This window comes from Solea solea, chromosome 18, assembly GCF_958295425.1.
Source record: "Solea solea chromosome 18, fSolSol10.1, whole genome shotgun sequence".
Lineage (NCBI taxonomy): Eukaryota > Metazoa > Chordata > Actinopteri > Pleuronectiformes > Soleidae > Solea > Solea solea.
Window position 1 is genome coordinate 7,277,184 of NC_081151.1, and position 16,061 is coordinate 7,293,244.

Consider the following 16,061-nt stretch of genomic DNA (forward strand, 5'->3'; position numbering starts at 1 on the left):
AAAACAAAAAGGCTCCTTCAAAACAGTCACACGAGCCGCTGAACTGACCTCAGAGCTGCTGTTGTGAGCACCAAGAGTAAAACTCCTCCGCTTTTGACGTTGTACTTCAGACCTTACATTTGCCATTCACCTATTATGACATCACTTCTATAGCATCATAGATATTTGTTATAATATATATATATATATTTGTATTGCATGTGTATATATATATATATATATATATATATATGTGTGTATATATATATATATATATATATACATTATATTAACTGGTTTTCCATTCTTTCTTAGATATAATAAAATCACAGGATAGCAGCATCTTACACCACACATGGATTGCATCACTTTGGTAGCTGAATGAATGAGTGAGTGAGTGATTGAATGTTAAAAGCTGAGCGGATAAGTGATTGCCTTCTTTTAATGGTGGAAATGTGTTTTGTTTTTTTTCATTGTCGTTGCATGAGTGTAATTGTACATGTGTGCACGTACGGCGTATGTCTGCGTTGCGCGACTATCAGTCTACGAGTCGACCGACGGCCCGCAGAGTAGTATAAAACGGAATAATATCGTATGATCGGCTAAAGCTTTGAAGGCCTACATTGGAATATGGCTGAGTGAATAAAGACTGCAGCAAAAACAAACAAAAAAAAAGTAAATTTAACATTGAAAAACAATAACAAAACAACAACCAAAAAAAATAAAAGAACTACCGTAAGGCAATGACTGTCCAGAAAATATACACGTTCTCTAAATCGAATATGTGAAGGAAAAGGAAAGAAAAATACAAAAATGAGAACATGCAAGTCAGTCTGAGGAGCAACTGCTTTGCTCACAGCTATTCTTAAGGCTTGATTTCTCAGTTTTTCAGGCTTTCCTCGGCCAGAAATCCTTGAAATTCATTGACAAATGAAACGGACGTCGAGTCAGAGATGACAGACGGAGAGAGAAATGAGACCAGACCGAGTGACGGCAGAAGACGACGGGAACAAGGTGAAGGAAAGAGCCTGAATTCATACTAAAAAGAAAACAAAAAAACAACAAAAAAAAACATATATAGCCTTAAAAGTACATCTCAAGTGTTTGTTTTGATTTTGTTTCGGTTCTTTCATAGACTTTTTTTTTCTCTCTCTTAAAAGTTTCTCCGTGATTTAGCTTTCTCTTTCTATCCTTTTAGTAAAAAATTCCCTCACTTCATGAAGAAGTACTGCAGCAGGCAGGCGATGAGGATGGAGAAGCCCGCGAACACGCACACGATCAGCGCCGCGAAGCGCTCGTCACTCGAGATCAGGCCCGCCCCCTTGCCCGTGTCCGCGGCGCACGAGTCTCCCGACGCCGCCGACTCCTGGCGACGCAGCGCGAACAGGGACGAGGGGCTCAGCGGTCCGCACAGTTCTTGGCACGTGTCCTGGCAGCGGCGGCAGGCGCCCACGCGGAAGCGGTAGTCCGTGTTGCCCTGGAGACCAGAGATCTGGAACAGGCCCTCCTCTCCCTTGAAGACCTGTGCGGAGAGAACGAAGAGAGTTCGGGATGAAGTGTTGAGCGTGTTGAGCATTTCTGCCGAGTAGAGCTGCGACTAACGATTATTTTCATAAGTAATCGTTTGGTCCATAAAATGTCTGAAAACGTTGATCAGTGTTCGTCAAACCTGGAAATGATGATGTTCTCGAATGTCTTGTTTTTGGTCCGCAAACCAGAATGATTCACTTTTAATGATTTCTTTGTTACATAAAGAATATGAATATATTCACATTTAAAAGGCTGAAACAGCAGAAATCTTGTTTCAATCATGAAATAAGCTTCAAACCAATTAATCGATAGTTGCCGATTTATAATCGATTCGAGTAAAAAGCCAAGGTTTTAATAATTAATGAAAAGTAACGAAATAACGAAAACTAAAATTGAAAAACTGAAATAAAAACTAGAGTTAAAAACTAACTGAAAATTTGCTTCTATTTTTTTCTCTGCCAGGCAATTTTGATAATTCATAATATTTTTGTTTACGATGTGGGACATAAATAAGGCTGTGCAAGTTAAACGTAACGCATTAGTTATGGGGTTGAGTTTGTTCGTCTCTCGTCTTTTATTGGGTTTATTTTTGCTCCGAAGTCTCACAAACATTTATTTATATATTATTTATGTTCTTATGTTCACATGTGTCTTTAGTCTGTTGGCTATTTGATTTTTACATGACACATTTTACATGACACACTAACCTCAGCAGTTAAACTGTTATATTTGATTCAGAGATGTGTCCTAATAAACTTAAAATGGCATCTTTTGCTGGGTTTTTACGACACACAACATTGATTATTCTGACCTTTTTGCATCTTGTATCCTCCATATTACAAAAAAAACAAAAACTAGGCTTTTACAAAAAATAAAAAATAATCAAAACTAGCAAACCCGCTCTAAAAATGAATTAAAACTAACTCATTTTTAACACAAAAGGAAATAAAAACTAATAACCCAAAACTATTATAACCTTGCACCCGGAAAAACAAAGAACATGAGTCTAACACTATAACACAAACATGTCACACAGTTCTTTAAAGAGCAGACTGAGTGAGAAAATACACATGCACCGCGATGCAGTTTTGTCCAACAGTGAGTATCAGCAGTTCTTTCCTCTGAATATTCACTCATTCAACAAGGGAGAAAAATGACTCTTAAAGATGAAAAGCCTCCACCTGCCACACACACACACAATCCATCGATTCTTTTCAATGAATTCTGCAGGAAATTCAGTCTCACATCAGCAAGTTTGTGTGTGTCTGTGTGCGTCTATAATTCTATAACACCCTCACTGTCATTGCAAATTGAATTTTCCAGCGAGCTAGAGGGAAATATTCCAAACAGAAGCTGAACACACTCCCCCTAAAATAAGAATGAACCTAAGAATTGAAGTTGGGCTCTCAATATCATCTTGTGTGTGTGTGTGTGTGTGTGTGTGTGTGTGAGACACAAACCTGCTTGTATTCAGACTCGCGTCCCACCAGCACCTGCAGCACATAGCTCACAGGATCCCCTCTCATGGGTGGGATGGTCTCCCATGTGATCTCACACATGTTGCCCTCCAGCTGTTGCACTCTGGGAGCTGTCGGTTAAAAAAGCACAAAGACAAAATCAAGGTGCCGCACAGAAATAGATACTAGATACATTTAACAAACGACAGAGTCATCATGTAACGCTAATGTCAGGAGTTAATTCTTCTTCTTAGCAGTAGCAGCAGCAGTAGTGGGTACAGTCACGTTAATTGCTTTTTTTGTTTCAGGCTATTTAGAGAGTGTGGGCTCATCCTGGATGAAAGGATACATTATTCATGTGGTTTTGTTTTTCAGGTGTCAATAATTATATAAAAAAAATAATAATGTACTTGGGGGGGGGGTGATGCCAGAAATAACAACACAACAAGGTTCCTATTACGAGATTAAAAAGTAACTTTTATGATCAGGGTAACCATGGTGAGAAAGGACGTGTTGAGTGCTTTGTCTCGGGCGCCCTTGACTTTTTAAAGTGTTCTGTTTGTGGATGCACCAGCGCTGTGCTTATTATTATTACCCACGATGCCCTCTGGCTATATCACCAGAGCGAGGGAGAGTGGGGCGTCTTTAACTGGGGTTATTGTTGCCTCAGTTTCTAACAAAGACCACAGAATGGTGTTAATGCTAAAGTACACGCGTCTCATCGCCAAGGAAACTAATGTAATCCCATGATATTTGGCCTATGAATTATGATTTAAGATTTTTTCAAAGTAGTTCTTGCGTTAAGATCGACTGTTGCACATTTCAATTGAACAAAAACAAACGTAACAAATCAATAATGACCTAAATAACTAGATTACATATGCTATGCATAACTGTGTATTCATCTTTTTATTCCAAAAATGCACAAATATGAATTGTGAGCAACACATTTCCCCTTTATACAAACAAAACAACAGACAGTTCCCCACACACGCTCCACTTTTCCCTGGGTGAGTTTACCTTTGAGGGTTGGGGGAACAGACTTGGTGGTGCAGAAGGTGTGCGTGTCTGAGAACGGGCCGTCCCCTGCGTCACTGATGGCCTGTATTCTGAAACTGTAGCTGCTGGACTCGGTCAACCGCTGCACCTTGTAGGTGTGGCTGGGGCCGCGGTAGATCGTCACAAACCTGGAAGGCGGAAAACACAAAAGGGGAGGGAAGGAGGGAAGGAGGGAAGGAAGGGAGGAGAGACGGTGAATCACAAACGTCAAGTGGAGACCTGGGTTGGACGTGGAGGCCAGAGGAGAAGATTGAGATGCTAGTGCACGGCACGGCACGGCACCAGCATTGTACCTGGTACCTGGTGAGGTTCCAAGCGAGCTGAGGCGATACTATGCGTGACGTCACCAGACTACTGGCCACTGATTGGTCAGAGGAAGCCACAGGAAGAGTCATGAGCGCGATGTCTGACACAAGAATCAAGCCAAACAATGCCGAACTGTAGATCAGTTAAAAAGACTTAAAAATGCTAAAAAATGTGGCTTAATCTCCAACAATTACCAGGGAAATGTGTAAAATCTCAATATTTATCAGAGAAGTCTGGTGTATTTAGCGGCATCACAAAGCCTGCCACTGTATTTCAGTGCAGTGACTGTGTCAGACGCAGTCTTTGGAGGAAGTACTGAAGAAATATTTTTGAACAAACTAATTCTAATGATTCAGTTACACTGAAAACAAGTGCTTTACAAGTCACTAGTCACTCATGTGTGCCACGGCAGTTTCATGCAGCCGTGCAGTGATGACTCCGCCCACGTTGAGGAGGTACTATTTTGTTACAGTGATTTGTAAACACCCCGGATAACCAATCACAGGCAATAGACACAAATCAGATGGACGCACTGATGGATTAGAGGAGAGAGGATAAGTTTGGTGAACGAGTGAGCCATTTGAGGGAAAAAGATGAATTGTCTCTGTTATAGGTTTTTCAGCAAATAAAGCTCAAGGGAGAGAGCAACCGGCGAGGAGACAGGAAAAAGAAGATATGCTGCAAGTGATGGAGGAGGGCATGAAGAAAGAGAAGGAGGATGAAAAGAGAGGTGGCTGCTAATTACATGGGTGGAGACTATGATGGAGGGTGTGCTGCGAGAGGAACGTGACAGTGAGGGATACGAGATGAGAGAGGTCACTGTGTAGTAGAATGCTTTAATTCCAGATTAGCTCTTAATGTAGCGGCACCACGGAGACACGATGTGTTTCACGTGGGTGACATGCGGTGTTTTTTTCCCCCCTTTACTTCGCTGACAGACGTTACAAGTGCCGGTGACAGAAAATAGCAACTTCTTCCCATAATTAGGAGTCATAATATGTCCTCTGCACTAAAAGGCAGATTATTGAAGCAATTAAAACAACACATAATGAACACATTGCACTTAATGAGGTGAACCGTGTCTGTTCCGACACCAGAGAAGCAATTAACCACAACAAAAAGCCCTTTGTTGGGATTATTAAAGTCTGTGTCTTCTGTACTTATTCATAGGAATGCAGTTATTGGGATTTTTTGTGTCTATTTTGCTGCAGTGATGTGTGACAACGTGTGCTTCCTCTGTATCGGTACCAACAACAAGGCCATCAATAAACTCAAGGAGATATATTTCAGACTGATGTTATCAAAACATCTCTGTGGTAACTTGTGGCTTTCCCATGATGATTGCCACCGCCAGACTGCGGACACAATTCATGAAAGTCATGAATAATTAGCATAATGTTTTGCCCAACCTCTGTCTCGTAGTAAACACGACCGCAGGACACGCAGAGGCGGAGCTCATTCGCCAAAGAAGAGGAAGAAATATGTGCACGAAATAACAATAACAATAATAATAATGATAATATAAATATGGGAGGAGACAACAAGACGGATCAGATTTAATAAAACTGGTATCAAAAAAGTTTCTTTTAGGAATCAGTACATGTTAAACATGAATGTGTATTAATGAATTACTGCCTGATACTGTATCAGTCTACCGCACCATAGACAGTGAAGGAGTAACAGCCTGCTCTCGAGGTGGCTGAATTATTCACTGGCTGACTGGAGGAGGAAACAGATGACTGTACATGAAGATTGCACGTCTTTACAGATGAATGCAGTGTCAGTGTGCACCTTTTAATACATGCACGTCTTAATTATTAATGAAAAATGTAATGTCGAAAGGGCTTTTGTTAAAAAAAAGGCCACGTGACTTTGATCTCTAGCTACCCGCACCTGAGCAGTTAGTGCAGTTCGTCTGTGAATCCAAGTGAATGTTTTTGCCAAGATTTAAGAACATTTCTGAAAGCTTTCTTGAGATTGGGGCTGAAACAATTACTTCAACTATTTTGAGTGTTTTTTTAAGGGAATTGAAATGAATTTTCTGCTTCTAAAGTTGGATTTTTTTCTGGTTTCTTTGCTCCCATATAACAAATAAATCTTTAAAACTGAATAGCTATTCAGTTTTTGGACAAAACAAGACATTTGAGGACATCATCCTTCCTAGGTTTGAGAAACACTGATCGATTTCTGACATTTTATGGGCCTACTTGAGATATTGTGTTTGCAAGAATGGTAAATAGTCTGTATTTATACAGCGCTTTCCTAGTCTTCATTAACTAAACTCACAGCTGCTCTACACTACAGTTTCTTGCCATTCACACGCTGCAGTTAGCAGCAGAGATGGGAACCGAACCCACAACCTTCGAGTCGAAAGTCGACTCGCTCTACCACTGAGCTACCGAAGACGATCTTGACACGACCTTGGCACATCGCCCTGGGCCACCAGCTGCCGCCAGTGATGACTAAATGAACGAGTGAAAAGGAGCGCGGCTTCTGCTGGAGGGGTAAACAGTTGTGTGGCGTGGCTGAGCGATGGGTAGAGAATGTGAAGACGGAGGGTATGTATTGAATCTAGGAAACGCTGAAGGACAAGACAATGAGATGGAAGATGGATGCAAGCCTGGACAGATGTAGCTGTGTGGATGAATGCTTTTTAAGAGTGACAGCGACTACACACAAGCTTTTCCCCGAGTGCATGTTCCTCCCGCTGCATCCATCTTTAAAAAAAAACTAAATCAATTTTGCCAGAAGGTTGAAACCTTCTTCATGTTGCCATGGCACCCTTTCACTCCCAATACCCGCGCCAGAAGGCAGTTTTGGGTATAACATGGTCTCAGAAATATCAAACAAACTTGGCCGTGGCTTTTTAAAAGGTGAGGGAAAACAAGTGGAAATGAAAAAAGAGCCGCAAGTGAGGGAGGACAGAGAGCCCTGGCAACCCATCTGCAGGCAGGGAGATAAGAGAAAGGAAATAAGCTACGAGAGAAAGAGGAATGAAGACGGGTGGAAAACAGGGATTCACTGCTGTGAAAACAGCTTTCTTTTTTTCTTTTTTAAATCATCACATGCGGCGGCGTGGACAAGGGGAAAACAAAGAGGGTAAAAGATGATGTTGGAGGGAGGACACGTATGAAAGGTCGGACACATTTATCAGGAGGTCGTCACGCAGTGAAGTCACCGCACTCTCAGAAAAATGAATATCAGCCAAGGACAGAGACAGACAGAGGCACATACACTAAAGCTATTTTCGATATAGAAACAAAGACGGTGATGAAATGCATCGTCAAACCCCAGAATTTAATTCAACTACTGAAACCTGATATGCCTCTGTACCAAACTTAATATTATACATATTTAATAAGAAGAAAGCAGGATTAGTCTTAAGTTAAGAGTTTTCAATCCATCCATCTGCTAACGAACCACCGCAGACACACGCGCAGCTAATGCACCCGCAAACACAAACATCAGGTCAGAGCCACCAGGAGCTGCACGTAATGAATCCTGGGAAACGGCAATTAGTCTGCACCGGTCAGGAATGATTCACTCGCTTAAAAGGGAGCTTATGTGACGGTTTCATTTGAGGGAAGAAATGTTGGGAGATGAAGAGGAGGATACAAGTTGAACCGCTATTTTTATCCGTATTAATTGTCCGACACGTGGATTGTTTAATCCTCCGTGTGGGCAGAGCCTGTGGATCGATGGATCCTTTCTTCTTAGTTTGTTAACCCGGCGATCGATAAACACAAAAACATAATGCTTTTTTACGAGGATAGAATACAAGAATACATCCTTGCACAGTGGAACCATCAATGAATCAAAAACATTCAATGACTTCCTTGGTAGAATTACTCAGCTACTTCACAGGGAACTTTCTTCTCTTTTATTTTTTGTTAAAATAAATATAACTATTCCATTTAATTTCTTGCTACAATTACACCGTTTTTAGATAAAAACAGGAAAAAGATATAGTGCTGTTGAGGGACTGGAATGTGCAGAAATCCCTGAATAGACGGAGAGGAAAGCGAACATTAATTCTCTCCCCCGATAGGAAAAGAAGCAAAGTGGAAGGACCCAAGTATGAATCACTAACCAATTTACTGCTATTTTGGCCCAAACAAAAGACTACTCTGAGCCATTCTGACCTGAGCTGCCTGAAAAATGCCATTCTCTGTGTTGCACATTTAATCCTGGGCGGTAATCATCGACATCAACGCATTACTTTACGTTTCGCTAAATATAGGAGTGAAAAACATGTGATGCCGCGTTCGAGGTGTGGACTATACTCAGTGTTTTCAGCAAAGAAGACTAACAAATGCATCCAGGCAAACCGCTGACTTAATTCAAAAGGGTAGTTATAACTCGCTTAACGATGAAAGCTGTTTTTAATCGACCGGAGAGAGCGTGTCCGTGCTTATGTGTGTTACAGATCATGGCCCATTCCCAGTGTGCCAAGGTAGCGACGCATGAGCTCGACACCAGCCAAGAGTTCATTCAAACACTGATGACCGTCCAACCATAATGACGAGAGAGAGAGAGAGAGAGAGGGGGGCGACAGGAGGGAGAAAGTGAGACAACCTGACAGGTGTGTAGAAGCACTTCCTGTTCTTTCTTAAGCTAAAATAAATAGAAATGGCCCCCAAACTTGTGTTCTCACTAATTGTATTTAACTCCCCGTCTGTGGTTATGTTCTGACCCCTTGTCCCCCTTCCTCCCCACCACAACTAATTCTCTCTCTTCCCATCTGGCTCCCTTGTCTGACCGTTCGGCTAAATGGACGGTTGATTGTTTGTAGGCCATATTCCAGCTGGCTCTATATGCCCTCAACGTGACTACTCTCTGGTACATCTGGTTAATGCTCTCACACACACACACACACACACACACCTCCTTCCTCTGCTGCTCATGTTCTCTCCTGTTTGTGTGAGTGAGTCTGTAGCGTGTGTGTAATATTGACCTTTTTGTATTGACTGGCTGTAAGATAACAAGTCTGACTCTACACAGGACCTCACAGCGTCAATAAAATAGCCGACGTGCAATATATGAAATACCCACTCATCTATTCAGAAAAGTGCCTCCCCCCCTTTTTTTTTTTTACCAAAAACATCTAAAAAACCCATTTACCTTGCGACTGGTTGGAGCCAATCTCCCAGCTAACGTTGTCCAGTAGATATGTGAACAAGCCTAAAGATTCTCATTGGACGTTTGACATTTTCCCTTTTTTAACACGCGAGCGTGGTCGAGACCCGGCGTCTCAGTTTACACCGCGAGGGTGTCAACAACAGTGGCGTGAGAAGGGTATCGCGTTCGCGCCTCACCTGTGGTTCTTGTCCTCCATCTGTAGTGTGTAGGCCATGTCGTCGGCGAGCAGGGCGCGCGTGTGGCTGGGGTTCTCGCCCCACTTCAGCTTCAGGCTCTGGGGCCCCGCCGCGGAGCATTCCAGTGGGGGCGGGGCGGGAGGGAGTGGCCGTGTCCTCGCCAGCAGCGGCGGACTTGTGGGACTGGAGCCGATGGAATTCAGCGCCTGAATCTGTACACTGCAAAGCCAGGAAGAAGGAGAGGGAGATTATTATTTGTTCAGCAGAGATTATGTTCATTTTACAGCACATGAAGGAGTGAGTAAATGTATGTACGTCATTCGTCTATTGTTATTATTTCCAGCCTTACTTCGGCTAATGGAGAGTCAGGATTGACTATAGATCCACTCTCCCATCACCGTTCCCTCATTTTTCATTACAAATCAATGTACTCTCCACTTCAGTGACTGCAGCTGGCCCAGCTTTTCCATGTATATAAAGTAAAACACATGGAAATCCTAGTGTTTTCTTCGATTTACTGTTTGGAAAGCACTTTTACAAACACACACCTGCATGGATTGTTTACGCCGCTGACTGACAAGCACGTGCACAATTGGATCACCACCCCGCTGCCTGTCGTCCAGGTGTCCGCCTCACTCTCACACCCCCTTCTTCTGCCAGTAATTAATCAGCTGATCAGCATCCACGCGCGAGGCCCTCGGCAGCGAGAGCGACCGCCATCTGATCTGACATTTAACTGGTGATTCTCTGTAACAGTAACCTTTTCCTATAATTCATTTGGCCCGAGAGAAGACAAGGGTAGAAAGGGCAGCGTTCGCCCAATTATTTGTCATTCATCCATAGGCCTAATGGAAAGTGTTGGAGGGGCCAATTCACGTGTAATCTGCAGCACACGAGACCCTAATCTTCACGGCCGTGAGTTCTTTTATTTTTTGTAATTATGACATTTTGTAATGATGTCACAAAAGCAGAAGATTTGCACACCTTAAAGGTTATAAAGCTCTCAGTAAAATGCAATTAGAGAACACATCACCCGACATGTAACTTGTTATTTAGACTCTTTTTTAACATGTATTATTATTATTATTGTTGTTATTTAATGCTATGATATTTTTACTCAGGGCATTTCGGACACCGAAAGCTGCACTGGAGCAGCCACAGAGCCGTGCTCTTGACAGAGCAAACAATATTATTTACCGTGGTCCTTCACAGAGCCGTACACAGAAATAACATCAGGATTAATATTATTTGAAGTAGCGCACATGCATACACGCGCGCACACACGGGGGCTTTGCCTCGGCGGCAGCAATTACGCATGAGAGCAAAGCAACACTGGGACGAAAACAACCTCAGAATGAAAACAATGGTGTGTAAACACAGTGCCTCTTCACATGTTTCACATGACACCCCCCCCCCACACACCTCACACACCCTCCCACTCTGTTTCATAGAACTCATAACATGCAAACATTCAGGCACTGAATTATTCACGGAAACAAAAACAACTGAAGTGAGTCGGATCACAAAATGGGAGTCACATGTTTGGTGTAGTTGTGTGTGTATGTGGGGGGTTTTCTCCAGGTTCTCCAGTTTCCTCCCAATATGCAGATGTAGGGATCTAACCTCTAAATTGACTGTAGCTGGGAGTGTGAGAGTGGCTGGTTGTGTGTCTCAGTAGTAGAAGATGGATGGAGTAGCGAGATAAAAATCAACGTTACTGTGTTACATGATGAGATCATTAGTGATAATCTCAGACTCATGCGTCCGCATAATAAAATCGTGCACATAAACTGTGGCAGTGGAGTAGACTAAAAGGCCCTTTTCCACTTATGGCCCCAGCTTGGTTGGTTTTCTAAATACATTAAATGTTAAATATCGAGATTTTAGACATTTTCCTGGTAATTGTTGGAGATGAAGCCACGTTTTTAGGATTTTTAAGTCTTTTTAACTGATCTACAGTGCAGCAGTCGGACGTCTCGCTCCTGTAAACGCTGCTCTACGGTGAATGAGAAGCATTTTCGGTTGATTCACTGCAAGCATGTTCTAGTGACAATCTAAAGCGACTTGTCTTCACACCGTCGTGTCTATACCCATACAGATTAGTCACATGACAGTTGATTAGGCTCTTTCTTCATCTTTGTTTAGTACAAAAACCTGAGATTTACCGTTCTGTGTACTCTCAGTTTTCAGCAGCAGCTGTTTGAACTCTAGAAAAACACAGCACACAAGCAGCAGGTGCAAACCTCTACATCGAGACAAAAAGATCCACTATTTGTACCCCATAATATGTAACCATCATTACTATCATGTACTCAAGTCAACATCAGAATATGTTCCCGTACCTGTATTCGGTGTCCGGCTGCAGGCCTGTGACAAGGTGACTCGTCCCCGACTCCACAGTGATGGTTTGGTCGTCCACGGTGATGACGTAGGACGTGATCTCCGCCCCGTTGCTGTTTGGCTCGTCCCACTTCAGGAAGAGGCAGGTCGACGGGGAGTTACCCAACTCGGAGGAGGTCGGGAGGTCCAGGAGGAGGAGAGATGAGATCTGGTCCGGAGTTGTTGCTGGGGTCCGGAAACTCACCTGCTCGCTGTAAGGACCGGCGCCCGCCTGATTCACCGCCTGAGTGGGAGACAAGAGAATACAGAGAACATGGTGAAAACAAAGAAGGTAAAGGACAGAAGAGAAGTGGTCAATGTACAATTTCAGTCACTTAAATCAGCTCAAACTAAAATAAAGAGAAATGCTAACCACCGGTGTCGTGTACTTTTTAATTTGCATGGCCGAATGTGCACTCAAACAAGATCAAAACCTAATGAAACAGATGGCTTTATTGTCATTTTTTAAGTGTAAAAGGAGCACGTTCAGTATTAATATATAAATGTACAAAAAAATCAATGATATAAACCATTTACAGTCCACGCGGTGCTTGTACAAGGCAGCCTTGACTTGACTACTTGTGACTACTATCTACATACCTTTCAGGTCAGCGATAAAGAAATATGTTTCAGGGGTTTTGTCTGATTTACGGTCACCTGTCGAATATATTGTGTGAGGATGTCGTGATTTACCTCGTCCTCATGACACTGTCTGGCACTTCAAAGAGTTCTCATAAAACAAACATGTGTATCTCAAACAATTAAGCATCACCTGAAGGTACAGAACATTACGATGGGGGGGGGGTTGGGTCACGTCGAGTTCAACTGTTAAATAAAGCACACCGAGTGATCCAGCCGTCTTGCAGACACACACATGCACACACATAATCATTGATTAAAACATTAGCATGACCTTGTTCTGCCTCTGGAAGTCCACAAAAGAAAAGGAAGACCCATAAAACATTTTAGTGAACTCATACTAGCCGAGTGTTCGTCAGGAAAGAAGAGCAGTAAATTTATGGACCAGATCAGGAGTCCAGGCACAAACAGAATAAAAACAACCCTTTCTCTTTCGCCGGCCTCCGTCTGTCGGTGTTGCGTTACTGACTCTTGATGCCTCCATCGGCTGATATTTGTATGTAAATGCTTTCATTTTGACGTGATGAAGTGCCCGTGTCGTACTTGTCATTCTGGACAGCGCAGCCCCTCGCGGTCTGTGTCTGCATAAATGATTCACGCGTATTCCCCCCCTCTCTTCTCAGTGTGCGTGGTTGCACTGTACCTGTAGCCTGCAGCAGTAGTCTGTGGCAGGCGTGAGGTCTGACAGTTCACACTGGGTGGCAGAGCCGGAGTAGATGAGCTCCATGGGTTCCTCTTCCCTTGCCCACTCCAAGCGATATTCAGAGATGTCCGTACCCGAACCCTCGGGACTCTGTGCAACACACAGGGACAGAGAAATCAATGAGAACTTGGAAGGAAACAAAAATGGAATGAATGGACTCAAAAGGCTCTCAAAATGAGGGCAGAAGACTTCTTAAGACTTTGTTTCAAGCTGGAACAGGTATTTAGAGACAGCTTTAAATCTCTTTCTGTCTTGTCTCTGTTTTCTTTGCCCATATTAAGCATTTTTCTGTGTTTGTCTCACCTCCCAGTTCAGCGTTATACAAGTGTTGTTGGTGAGAGTGATGAGTGGCGCCCCACACTGGCCAGGAGGCCCCGCTGCAGTTGTCACCTCTGTCGGGTCAGAGTACACTCCCAACTAAAAGAGACAAACACAGACACAGACGCACACGTGTGGACGTTAACACGTGAGTCTCAAGTGTTGTTTTCAGAGCTGTTATTTTCAGCGCGCGCCCTCCATGCTTCCGATTGTGAGCAGCGTGTTTGTGCTGATGAGTTGGTGCGAGTGTCGGTTGATTTTTTTGTCTGGGAGAATAATCAAACCAATCAGGGTTTTAGCTCCAGTCTGTGAAACACTGTGAGAGTGTCTGGGACACTAATTGCTCCTGGCCCCTGTTTACCCTGGGGTGTTCGTGCCTGACACGACCACGGACCATATATAAGAAAAGGGGCACAGCGCAGTCTTGTGGTTGGCACCGTGCACTAAAATTCACAGGCGTCTACTGGATGTTGCCAGCTGTCAATCAAACAGCGCCCACTCATATCTTAAGTGGAAACATAATTTATTACTCAATTAGAAGGACTCGATGAACCAATGTATCGTTATTAAATTTGAGCTTTCTCCTGGTGTTTTTATTCCATCCTTTTCTAAAGAGCACTGTATGAACACTGCTAGTTGCACTGTGAGTAAAGTAAGAATTAATACATTTGTAAATAAGGTTATGAAAACCACTACGTTTGTGGATTTTTGGGGGATCAGCATTCAAAACAAGTTCCTTTTTCGCCCCCTTGTGGCTAACTGCTGCTTCCATCCCATTTTCTGGGCTTCTCCTTGGCTTAGGTGCTCCATATTTGCACACTCTCCTTCACAAAAAGCCACTATTTTCTTTGTTCTAATGAAGTTCTCCATCTTTCTGTTCCACGTGTTTGAACAGAATCGGCCAGTAAACAGTGCCTGTGAACCTCAACTCCTGCACTTTAAATGCCACGCTAACATTGTACACCGTTACATTACTTTTGTCTAATCTAATATTTATTGTGACCTGGGCTGCTGACCTCTTGGCCAGGTCACCCATGGAAAAGAAAAATTTCAATCTCAACTCACGGGTTTTTACCTGGTTAAATAAAAGTCAAATCAAATAAAATCGTCTGTGAGATGCGTGCAGATTTCTCACCCCAGCCTCGTTGGCAGCCCGCAGTCGGAAGCTGTACGTGGCACCGGGCAACAGACTGCCAACAGTGCATTGCAACTCCGTCCCCTGGTACACCTCTGATGGCGTGGCGTCCCCCTCGCTCATCTCCAGACTGAACGCGCACTCCTCGGACACTCCCTCAGAGACGGGCGAGTCTAAGAATGCAGAGGTGAGAGGAGTTTAAGGTCTGATCTGATTCACCAGTCTCTCACAGGACCAACATACACAGATTTACCAACAATTGACTTTCACATTCACATCTACGGTCAATTTCCAGTGTCCAATTAACCTAATCTGCATTTTTTAACGCCAGTGTAAACCCTCACACACCCACATTGGTTTGAGGGTTTTTTTTTCCACAAGTTTTCAGATTTTTCAGCTTCTTAAATGTGAATATTTTCCACTTTCTTTGCTCCATATAACAAATAAATCATTAAAACCTTGTGGACAAAATAATTCATTTGACAATATCATAATTTCCGGGTTTGTAATCTGTAAAACATAATGTGTATGTATACAATTCCACAACAAATGATTCTGTTGGATAATTTGTGCTGAATTTGACAAAAAGATAAAAAAGATATTGTATTTTACAGAAATTCCTTTTGTCTCAGTTCATCGGATCCATTTTTAAATCATTTCCAGGTGATTTTCTCTCCCACCATTTAAGGTACAGTAATAAATGAAGTGCAGCTAATAAATAATGGAGACACGGAGGGGAAAGCCCTCTAATAGTTTTTGTCTGACCTTCAGCTCAGGGCCAGTAATTGTAGCAGCGCTGGCTGCAAGTGAACTGATTAGGCCTGTGGCCTGCTGCATTAGAGCAAGAACTTGTGCCTGCCAACGAAAAACAGCACTAATCTGCAATAATGGTGTGGAATTAGGGGAGTTAAGTCAGATATGAGGCGAGGTAAGGTATTTAATGGATTAAATTAAGGCTCAATTAGGCAGAAATGTGTTTGACTGATGTTACATTAGAGCTAGCCAGGAAACATATTAAACTGCCAGAGGGTGCTTGGGTTGAATTGCGTTAAAGTTAAAAAAAAAATACATTTAAAATATAAACATAAAGCTAACCACAGTGTATGTGTACGTCGGCACTCACCCCATTCTAGCTGTACTTCCTTGTGTTTGGCTTTACCCACAATCCTTGGTGGCTGGCAGGGCCCTGGCGGGACACTTAATGTACGAACCGGAACACTTCCAGTGCACTTTGGGAACAG

The 16,061-nt window shown here is 42.9% G+C and overlaps 1 protein-coding gene across 2 annotated transcripts in view; it reads right to left on the bottom strand.

The window, feature by feature from the left end:
• Window positions 1–403: 403 nt before the first annotated feature.
• Window positions 404–16,061, bottom strand: part of fndc3ba (fibronectin type III domain containing 3Ba) — a 99,714-nt gene continuing 84,056 nt past the window's right edge. For both annotated transcript variants that reach the window (XM_058614730.1, XM_058614731.1), the window contains 9 exons: window positions 15,944–16,049; window positions 14,821–14,993; window positions 13,671–13,784; window positions 13,308–13,457; window positions 11,989–12,269; window positions 9,647–9,865; window positions 3,987–4,153; window positions 2,970–3,097; window positions 404–1,501 (listed from right to left, as the gene is read on the bottom strand). In XM_058614730.1, the coding sequence (XP_058470713.1) occupies window positions 1,190–1,501; window positions 2,970–3,097; window positions 3,987–4,153; window positions 9,647–9,865; window positions 11,989–12,269; window positions 13,308–13,457; window positions 13,671–13,784; window positions 14,821–14,993; window positions 15,944–16,049 (1,650 nt within the window). In that variant the 3' untranslated portion in view covers window positions 404–1,189. The remainder of the gene's footprint in view (window positions 1,502–2,969; window positions 3,098–3,986; window positions 4,154–9,646; window positions 9,866–11,988; window positions 12,270–13,307; window positions 13,458–13,670; window positions 13,785–14,820; window positions 14,994–15,943; window positions 16,050–16,061) is intronic.